The sequence below is a fragment of the Quercus robur genome, chromosome 8, assembly GCF_932294415.1.
Source record: "Quercus robur chromosome 8, dhQueRobu3.1, whole genome shotgun sequence".
Classification (NCBI taxonomy): Eukaryota; Viridiplantae; Streptophyta; class Magnoliopsida; order Fagales; family Fagaceae; genus Quercus; species Quercus robur.
In genome coordinates this window covers 19,615,749-19,627,016 of record NC_065541.1, presented here as the reverse complement: position 1 = coordinate 19,627,016, position 11,268 = coordinate 19,615,749, and the positions used below count along the sequence as shown (strand labels likewise).

The following is an 11,268-nucleotide window of genomic DNA, read 5'->3' as shown; positions in this document are numbered from 1 at the left end:
TGATCATGGATCCGGAATAATAAGTTTTAACAAACAGACAAAGAAGCAAGATGAATAAAAAAAGGGTAGCGAACACTACTCCAAATATAGCAGAATCCCCACCTCACTTTTACTACTAATCCTTCCACTTACAATGGAAGAAACAGAACCTTCATTTATTATTTCAGGATGTATCAAATTTCCTACCTATTTCCTACAAACTATCCCATTCCCACCGGTGGCTCCGCCGGTGCAGTCTAGCATGCCATACTCCATCACTAATGAGTCCTTTTGGTCCACAACTCCAGCTGGAGAGAATACACAAGAACTGCAATCTGCAGAGACAAGTGATGTAGTTCTGTACTTGTCTTCACCTCCCACTACAGGCATTGCCACTCCTGGCTTTGCTGGATTCTTGAAATCTGGCTGGTAAGTCCTGCCAAGCACTCCTTCAACTTTCGAGGATAGGCCGTAGAATCTGAACTGTACCTCCAAGTGAGCAAAACAGTCATCAGAAGGTATCTGATAGTTGTGAATTCTATCATCTTCCTTTGTCACAGGCACCACATTGACCGACATCTCAGCGACTTCTGGGAGAGTGACTACGACACTGTTCTTGTTTGATGTTCTCTCCACTATAAGGTCATTTTCGGGGCTTTTCCATGCAGAGAGATGGCCTTCTGGTATGACCAAGTCCTTCCCATTGTAATAGAATTTCAAATGATCAACTTTGTCATCCCATGTTGTTGTTTTGATGGCCTCGAGTGAGAAAGTTTTGGTGTCAAAGAGGACACCAAGGGCTTGAATCCAAGTATAGTCCCTGGTTCGGCCTGCTGGACGAAGGCCAGTGAAGCGGGCGTTGATTTGGAGATTGAGATCAGAAACTAAGCTAAAATTCTCGTTGCTCTTGCCATGGAAGTAGAAAACGACGCCATCTCCACCAATGAAGCGGGGATCATAGCATCCTGCCCCCGGTGCATTGCAGTTTGGTTTGCGATCTATTTGGATCCATGAAAATATGAGGGAATGAAAAAAAATAGTGTGGAAAATCCTAAATTTATTTGATTGGTATAGCTGTCATAATAATTTGTAAGATTTATGTAGTAAAATTTATGCATATGAAACAAATATGTATTGAAATAGGACGATAATCTTACGTTTGCACGCAGCTTTGCATATGGGTGAATTACAGTCGACATAGCAAACTTTAGCTTTCGGGTCTGTTGGTGATGATGTTGGGCATTCGTCTGGGCAAGTTATCTTTTTGAATTTGCATGGGCTGTTTTGGTTGTAGCAGGTCTTCGTATCTTTTTTGGAACTACTGGTTGTAGCACCAGATAGAAAGAGTAGCAGAATGATCAATAAACCAACCTTGCTTATTATCTCCATGACTTTCCTCTTCAATGGCACAAGAATGTATTGATGGTTTAGCACAAGTGGTCCTCTCTTTTCGATCCCCTCCTTTTATGCAATTAATTAAAGAGTAGGATTTTTGGTATTCCTTCTAAGATTCCCCGTTTCTTTTAAAAAGATTTTTTTTTAGCTCAAGTTGGATCATTCAAATTCTTCAAAGGGGTTTCAAAATCTTGGTCAATGCTTTGGGGTTTGTGATTCTGATTTAACAATGGCAACTAGCTAACTGTATGGCTTTCAATGGTAGAAAAGGTTTAGGCCTTTGGGTGTTAGGGTGGCAAATGGCAATTAAGATGGTTTGGATTGAGAGTGTATCAGAAGGCATTACAATCTCCTAGACTTGTTTTGTTTGTAACTCTACATGTGAGCAAGTAGTATCCCCGACACACCTGTGTCAACGGCAAACGAGGTGCCTCATGAGTCATGACTTTCATGTCCATGTGACATTAGGGACATTGCATTTTGCCCGGTAAAAGCGCCATAGACAGCCATAATATGTTCCCTATGTGTGTGTGTGGTTTTTTTTTTTTCCTTATGTTTCTTTTATTACAAAATGGCTGTTCCTTATATATAAGTCAATGGAAATGAAAAGGGAAAAAAATGATGGTGTACTACTTAAATGGAGGTAGGTATGTCATTAAGATAGTCACATTTTATCTTCAATTATCAGTGTTGATTGGATTCTTAAGTAGGTAAGATCAATGTCTTCCCATTTTTTGCCAAAGAACGATGTCCTTATCTCGATACAGATAGTGTCTTCTCATATATATTTTGCCAAAATGAACGTGTCAAACAGTTGTCTTGGGAGTTTTGGACAAATGAGAACATCTTTTCAAAGGGTATACGTATCATAAAATCATAACATGATTGCTGCTTTTGGTGTAGTTTATTCTCCCCAAAAAAAGTGAAAGTCGATCTTTTGGCAAGCAAATTAGCCAGAAAAGCACTCATGGTCAAGCTTTTGTAACATTAATTAGTTCATCAACGCATATGTTTAAGACACGGCAAGCTAACGAACCAAGTGGCAAACGCAATGCATTTGATACAACAAATGAGTGATGACCAAGCAAAAAGTCTAGGTTCCCAATACAGCAAGCATTGCAAGTTTGCAACAAGCCGTGATGATCAATTTTTAAAAACATTTTATAGGAAATTGAAAAAGTTTTCAAAAAAATTACTATTTTTTTTTTTTTTTCATAAAATGTTTCTTAAAATGGTAAATGTATGCCTACGTTAGTAAAACCCTAAAAAAGCTAGTTTATAGCGGGAATGAATAAGAAAATTTGGATCAAATCTCATATAATTCTTTCAACAAAAAAAAAAAAAAAAATTTAATGACAATGATTGCTGGTCAGACACGGATTGAGATCAGGTGCAATACCTAATGCAATTACTATGAATGATTGAGATTGATAATTGCAAAAAACAACTTTCAATCCCAATCATTGATTAAAAAAAGTTAAGAAAAATTTATGAAAAGTAAAAAGTAAAAAAACTTTGTGAGACAAAGTTGGTGAATTGCACCTTGAGACACAACAATTCTGTGAGTCTATAAAATATTCTGACAAATTAAAATACTTGGTGGATTTTATTCTTTTGACCAAAAAAGATGATCTTATTCTTGGTACAAATATAGCATGTCATCACCTGAACATAAAGAGTAAATATGATAGACAATTCAAATTATTTTTCTAGCAGTTGTTGTAGCATGTTTCCATGTATTCCAATTTCTCTACGTTTGCAATGAGTATAATGATTTTAGAATATTATAAATAATATATAATAAAACAAAAGGCTTCAAATTTCATCGCCAAATCCAATCCCGAACTGACCCAAATGGTAATGGGTTGCATGAGTTATTAAAGCCCAAAAAAAAAAATGGTGTAACAGGGTTTTCAATATGGAGAAATCTGAATCAGGAAAAAATATGAAAAAATTCTTTTACTTTCACTAAATTCAGTTGATTCACCAAAGCTGCCTCATTGACTCGAGCATCAGAGTGATTAGGCCCGTATCACACTGAAGCTCCTTTTGAGTGCTTTATGTTTTTTGAATAAATTCAACATGTTGCTGAAGTATAGACTCAATCTATTCATCATCTACTAAAACAACTGAGTAAATGTTACGCGTGTGGATTCCTATACTGTATAATAAACACTATCTTCCTCCATATACAGACGTGTTCCAGGGATGTTTACCATTATTTTTGCCTATTTTCATGCTCGAGCTTGCATGCTCGTTCTGTTCAACACGAGCTCGGGGCTTCATTCTTGGTTATGCGGTTGAGGCATTCCTTGATTTAAGGCCAAACGATTTTGAGAGATTTTTATGTTGGGCTCCTTACGTGGTCATGTGATAACATGGCATGGTTTGATGATATTTTCTATATCAGTTAACCCCATTACATAGCTTGTCGAGGGTATCGCTTTGTCAAGTGTTGGGAATTTGTTAAACCAATAGTATGTATTTCTAGGACTATAAACGAACCAAGTTAATCATGAACAACTCGAGCTCGGCTCGATAAAAAGTTCGTTCATGTTTGTTTGTTTGTTTATAAATAAGCTAATTACTTGAGCTTTAGTTTTCAGCATGTTTGATAAACAAGCCAAGCCCAAGCAAAAAATTTGTTCATGAACAACAGGGTTCAATACAACACAAGCCAAACTTAAGCTCGTGTATAGCTTGATAAAAGGCTTGATATATGTTTGCTAAATAAACTAATTATTATGACATTACACATATTTTAATAATGAAATTTCTCACATGAGACCACTTACCACTACCCAATACTTTAATTTTTCTTTCTTTCTCTCCTCTAATTGTTTTTAACATTTTTAGCACCAAATTTTTTTTTTTTTTTAAAGAAAAAAAAAATAAGGAACAGATGAACTTTACTTCTAGTACTTCACGCTTTTTCTGGACTTTTCAGTTTTCACTTCTAGTGTTCTAGTACAGTAGTACTTCACGTATGTCATGGATAGATGGATTTCACCATCTTAGGTGTCCTTTTGTAGTCTTTTCCTATTCCTTTTCATGTACTACAGCGTTAGTCATTTACTAGTTACTAAGTATCCTTTCCTTTCTAATTATCTAAATACACTATAACTTCGCATCCAATTCTCTAGTTCTTTAATTTAGTTTCTCCTCTCTACCTAAATTTCACAATTCAGTTCTACTATTCAAAAAAAAAAAAAAAAAAATCAGTTCTATTCAAACTGAGATTCTTCTTGTGGCTGTCACTCAATGAGTCAATGTCTATCTTCTATAGCCTATAGTCTAAAACTCTTAGGCTCTCTGGGAAAGACTGAAGCTTCTTTGAGAAGCCTCAATCTTTCTCTCTTTTATTATTAGATTCTTTCTTTCCCCAAATTTTCACAAAGAATTGATCAGCTCTCTCTCTCTCTCTTGTAAGGTCGAGAAATTCCACCAAATCTGCCCTATATCTCTTTGCAACAAATGAACAAGTCCTAGATTTGGATGAGCTTGATACTAGCAAAGAGGATTTAGAGTCTGGTGTGCACCGAATCACCATGTAATCTAAGGGTTCTAGTGGGTGTACGAAGAGCTCCAACAACAGCTCTAGATCCTGCGTAGTATTTGGCATCACTACCATCTTCACTCTCTACCTCCAAGACGTTCATAGCCTTCTCTTACCATTGGTAAATTTCCATGTTTAAAAGTTTTTTAAATAATTTTATAGTTGTTTGCACTGTAGTTTGTTTGATATTGCAAAATCGTCTTGATTTCCAGGTTGTAGTTGTTGATGAAATTTCAATATAACTTAGAAAAATCTTGTTGGTTGTATTCATTTGATAATAACTTAGTTTTGTAATTAGTGGACTGTGTTTGTGGGAGTCTGGCATGTAGTTTGGAATGGGGTTGTGCTTTTCTTTTCTTTTCCTAAGGTGCAAAGTCCTTTGTGGTTAGCTACTAAAAATGTTATAATTTCTTTGTACTTAGCTTTGTTTTGTGCTATTTGCTATGTGTTTTTGGATATCAAAGTTGATTTCTTGTTTATTCATATAAGTTTTGGAATGTTATTTTATTTAGATTTGTGAAGTAGAAAGTCAACAAATGGATGCTCCTGCTACTGAAAATCTAGATGCAGTAATTAATATTGATGAGAATGAAGAATCTATAAAAAATAATGATGCCACACTTGAAGAAAATTCATTTCAACAAAAGAAAAGGAAGAGAACTTCTGTGAGTTGGAATGACTTTAATGAAATTATTCTTCCACATGGAACAAAAAAGGTTCAATGTATTCATTGCCTTAAAGACTTGCCTATAGTAATAATGGCGCAACAACACAATACCATAGGCACTTGAAAGGTTGTCTAAGTCGTAAACTAGCTGATAAGAAGCAAAAACAGTTAGTTGTAAATGAAGGCGAAGTGGAAAGTGAGGAGGCTTTAGCAAACTTTAAGTATGACCATGCCAAGGTCAAGGAAAAGGCTTCACATATGATCGTTGTGCATGAATACCCTTTTAATATGATGGAGCATGAGGTTTTTAATATTTTTATGAAAACTGCTACTCCATATTACAAGAAAATTTCACACAATATTGCAAGGAATGATTGCATTTCTACTTTTGAGTTGGAGAAGAAAAAATTGAAGTCTATGCTTGGTAGTGTCAATAGAGTTAGCCTTACTGCAAAGTTTTGGAAATCTAGACAAAAAGTTGGGTATATATGTCTTACCTATCATTTTGTTGAATCTAGTTGGAAATTACAAATGCGAATTATAAAGTTTTGTGATGTACCACCTCCACATTCCAGAGTTGTAATTTATGATGCTATCTTTAAGTTTTTGCTTGATTGGGGGCTTGAAACAAGGTGTGTACAATAACCTTGGACAATGTTAGTAACACTGATGCAACTGTAAGAATTTTAAAAGATGTTATAAAAAGGAAGCTCATGTTGGGTGGCAAGATCTTTCATGTACGTTGTATTACACATATCGTTAATTTGTTGGTACAAGATGGGTTGAGTGAAATTGAAACGGTGATTGAAAATGTTCGTGAAAGTGTGAAGTATCTAATTACATCAGAAGCTCGTCTAATAAAGTTTCATGAGATTGCAAGGCAATTGCAATTACTTCCAAGAAGTTGATCTTAGATTTTCCCACATGTTGGAATGCAACTTATGTAATGTTGGCTGCTGCCTTGGAGTTTAGATAATTGTTCCCTAGGTGAAAAGATAGAGATGCAGGGTATAATTGGCTGCCTAGTGAGGAAGATTGGGATAGGACAGAACATGTGTACAATTTTTTATCAGTTTTTGAATAAGTCACAAATTTCATATCAAGAAGTGAATATCCAATTACAGATATATTCCTTCCTGAGGTTTGGAAGGTAAAAGAAGTTTTAAATGAGAAGTCACTTAATGAAAATGATTACATTAGAGCTATGGCATGTAAGGTGAAGTTAAAGTTTGATAAATATTGGGGTGAATGCAACTTTGTAATGGCCATAGCTGCTTTGTTAGATCCTTGATTCAAAATGACTTTGATAAACTTTTCCTTTCCAAAGATTTATCAAGAGTTTGAAGTAGCTAGAAACATTGATTGTGTTCATGATTCCTTTTATGAACTTTATAATGAATATGTTGTGGACTATACTTCAAGCCATGCTGGACAAAGTGCATCTAAATCCACTGCAGGTAGTAGTAGTGTTGGTGGCAATAATTCAAAGTTTAAAACTAGAGGTAAAATGGAGTTTGATCAATTTGTTAGAAATGTTCGATAACATACAACCAACAAAATTAGATTTGGATCTGTACTTGGAAGAAGGTGTTTTTTTATGCGCCAATGATTCAAACTTAGATTTGATGCTTTACTCGGTGGAAGGCTAACAACCTAAAATTTCGTATTCTCTCAAAAATGGTATTTGACATACTTTCCATCCCCATCACCACAGTATCTTCAGAAGCTGCATTCTCTACAGGAGGTAGAGTAATTGATGTGTATCAAGCTTCTTTATCAACAAAAACTGAACAAGCTTTACTTTGTGGATGTGATTGGGTTCGACCTCTTTACAAAATTAAAAAACAATCAAAAGTAAGTGTTCATCACATATATTAATTCTTTTCTGAAACATAACTTAATTATTTTTTTTCTATTGTAACAAAGACTTAGAATCTAAAGCTTCTAATTTTTTTATTTTTTTTGGTAGGTTGAACATAGGTCTACAAGTATCATGGAGATAGTGATACCTTTTCCAAAATGATGCTATCTTAAGTGTATTGTTGTGTGTGTGTTTTCTTTTCATTAATTGTTTTTTTGTAGTTCTTTTTTTTTTATAATGTTCTTGAAAGCTTATATTTTCTTTTACATGCAGTTAGAAGGATAATGAGTTGAAGGATTTTTTTTTTTTTTTTTTTTTGGATGATAGCTTTTTGTGTTTGCAAGAGGGTATAATTGGTATGTGCTTTGTTATTTGATAGTGCTCTTTTATATCTATGATTTTCTTATATTTGCAAAGAACATGTTATGTTGATATGGTAAATATTGATAACTGTTGATTGTAGGCAAGTTCATCTTCTTACAATCAACTATAATAATGTAAAGATGATATTCTCTTAATATACCGAATATTGACTATAATTATCATCTTATCCTATGATTTCTAATGTCTTTTTATTATTTTTGGTTGTTTTGTATGCAGGTTGTTGGTTTTCTGATCCGGTGCATATTAAAGGACTTTTGGTGGAATATATTCCTAGATTTGTGAAGGATAGTTAGTCTTTTGTTTTTTTTTTTTTAAAAACTAAATATTCTTTTTGTTAATGGCATGGTGTTTAGTATACAATAACTTAGCATATGGTGAGATGGTTGCTTTAAAAATATCATGTCAAGAGGGTCTTTATTTTGTTTGAAGATTATAGTTGCACAGATGACAAATGTGGATTTAAAAATTGTATTTTGAACAAGTATTCAAACTATAGACAAGGAATTATAAATAGATAGAATTAGTTATGTAAAACTTTAATTTGAGCAATTGCTAATCACAGGTGGAATTAGAAGCATGAACAAATGGGTATATTATTTTCTTATTTTTCTTTACTTGATTGTTGGAGATTTAAGCAAATTTGAGCACTTGATAATGCAATTTTGTTAGATCCCAAGCAAAAAAACTTGACTTGAGCTCGAGTTTGAACTTGATATTAAACTCAAGCTTGACTTGATTAATTTATCGGGCTAAGCCAAGCCAAGCTCAAGCTTTTTGGTTTTCCCATGAGCTCAAGTTCAAACATTGTATTTAAGCTTGTCTTAAGCTTGAGCCAAGCTTGAGCAATTGATTTTTACTAACGAGCCCAGTTCAAACAGGCACTACTCGGTAAAGCTTGGCTCGTTTACAGCCCTAAGCATTTTAGTAATTTTGGGTCATTTGGCTATTCTTGGGAATCAAAGGGTTTTATAAGGTGGGTTTAGCCATACACCTTTTTTGATTTGTATGATGGTTTTTAGTTTTACCCTTGTCAAGAAAATGTGTTATGTATTTGGGTCAAATGATGCTATTAGAGACCTTTACACATATTCTCATGACTTCTACTTCGAGTTCAACTTTAATTCAAGTCAATCTAGTTTGTATTAGGAGATTTAGGCATTTTCTTGCCATGTCAATTCTTTTCAAACTTATTAAAGTGAGTTAGAGCATTTCTAACAACATCGGCAAACATGAAATCCTCTCTATTTTAGACAGGCTAACTATAAAATGATGCTCCAATTGTCTCTTTGAAACGCATAAAGTTTTGTTGCTAATTAACAAACACTCGCTTAGCTTGAAGTTCTACTGTTCATTAGCAATAGAATAAAATAGAATAAAAAATTGACACAACCAATTAAAATATTCAACTGTTATCTCAATGGCTACAAATCAATTCACCTTCTTTCTCTCTCAAACCTCTCCAAACTCAAGAGGGAGACACAATCAAAATAATGACTAAACACAATCTTTCTCATAAAACTAATCAAATCAAAACAAACATTTTTTTTTTTATAGAGAATGCCGATATGAAAGTAGGTGGCTCATCCTTCTCTCTCTCTCTCTCTCTCTCTCTCTCTCTCTCTCTCTCTCTCTCTCTCTCTCTCTCTCTCTCTCTCTCTCTCTCTCTCTCTCTCTCAACCATAGATAACTTCCCTGGTTAAACAAAAATGTAGAAAAACAAAAAACAAAAATGAAGATAGGGTGGGGATATGTGTGTGGGCATATGTATGAAGATAGAGAGAAGAAGAGTATGGATACGTGTGCGGAGGAAGATAAAATAGGGGAAAAAAAGACAAAGATGATTATAAAAAGTGAAACGTATGGATGGAAAAATACAATAAAGAATAAGGGGAAAATAAGAAAAAGGTTTTGGGTTGGGCTAAATTCATTCCAAATCACAAAGATTTTGATAAATTTCAAGACTAAGATTAGATATAATTCAAATTATATAGAATTTTTAAAACATGTGCACAAGACTAATGTAAATTTGACGCTTTGTTTAGGGAGGTGAAGAGGAAGCTTGTCGAAATTTTGAGGTGAGAACAATGGATGCTGAGGATGTTCTTCAGATTTATGCCACTAAGGTTCGAGAATCGATAGCTTGAAAAGGAGTTAGGGAAGGCTCTCAAGGAGTAAGAGTAGATGGAGGAAGACTTGGAGCAAGTGAAGGATGATATGCCATTTCTTTAGGGAAAATTATTTTAGCCTTACTTAGATGCTCGGTAATTCTTTTGACCTAGTCATCTATTAAGATCGGTGCTCTTCCTTTCAATTCCTCCATTACTCCATTAAAATTGGTCTTCATTTCTCTCATCTCCCCTTCCCATCATAGGGAGATTTTTGCATCCCCTAACCTGAAGGGTTGTATTTAATTGTCACAAATTGAAATTGTTGCCTACTAGCTGCGGGACTAGTAGAAAACAATGTAATGTTTCATAAATAATTTCAAAAATTATGATTAAATCTTGTAGAGTGACCTTTTATAAAATACTCAATCAATTTTCTTCAATTCTATCAAATACTTAATCAATTTTGTTCAATTCTATCAATATTTTTGTGGTGGCAACAAATTGTTCGGTGGATTTTTATTGTTAAAATTTAATTGGTAACTTACATCTTTTATTGATTCGCAATGTACATCCTCATATATTTTTCTAGATGGTTTATTAAGACATCTATACAAGTCACATGATTAAATAAGTCATGTGATTTCTCTCCCAAAAAAAAAAAAAAATGTCATGTGATCAGATATAAATACATGTGCTTATTTGAATCTCAATTTACATAGTAAATTGAAAAAACTTTTTTTAAAAGTTAATTCGGAGATATATTGAGTGGAGTTGTGGTGTGCCTTTGTGTTAGAACTCCTTTCCCTTTCCCTTGTGTGTGTGTGTGTGTATGTGTGTGTTTTTTTCTATTAAAAAAAATAAAAAAATAATTGTCCCACATTGCTTAAGAGAGTTTGTTGTGTGTATTATAACTTGCCTTATCCTCTCTTAAAAGTTACCACAGCTTTTGAGTGGAGCTGTGGTGTGTTTTTGTATTAGAACCTCCTTCCCTCTCTTTTATGTGTGTGTGTGTGTGTGTTTGTTTCTCAAAATAAATAAATAAATAAAATAAAATAAATAAATAAATAAAAACACTAATGACTTCTACTAATATAATATATATACATACACACACACGAAAGTGTATACCTAATTAATTAGGTGTCAATTTAGACCCCCAAATTTAATTATGGTTGAGATAATTTATGCTAATAAGTATTAGTTAATGCAAAATTTACGTAATTAACCATGCATGCTACTACCAACTTATATGGATAAACATAATTGAGCAAGAAAATTAATGTAAATAATAGAAAATAAAGATGATGTAAACCAAAGA

The 11,268-nt window shown here is 33.7% G+C and overlaps 1 protein-coding gene across 1 annotated transcript; it reads right to left on the bottom strand.

The window, feature by feature from the left end:
* Positions 1-1,433, bottom strand: LOC126694922 (uncharacterized). The gene is made up of 2 exons (XM_050391473.1): positions 1,137-1,433; positions 1-977 (listed from the first exon to the last, which is right to left on the bottom strand). Exons 1-2 carry the CDS (start codon positions 1,366-1,368, stop codon positions 187-189), a joined length of 1,023 nt encoding a protein of 340 aa, XP_050247430.1. The 5' UTR covers positions 1,369-1,433; the 3' UTR covers positions 1-186.
* Between the last annotated feature and the right edge of the window lie 9,835 nt (positions 1,434-11,268).

Excerpts from the sequence above, each read along its gene's own strand:
- LOC126694922 (XM_050391473.1), bottom strand. The coding sequence starts at position 1,368 with ATGGAGATAATAAGCAAGGTTGGTTTATTGATCATTCTGCTACTCTTT. Across the intron at positions 978-1,136 it reads ATGCAAAGCTGCGTGCAAAC|ATCGCAAACCAAACTGCAAT; the intron begins GTAAGATTATCG and ends GGATCCAAATAG.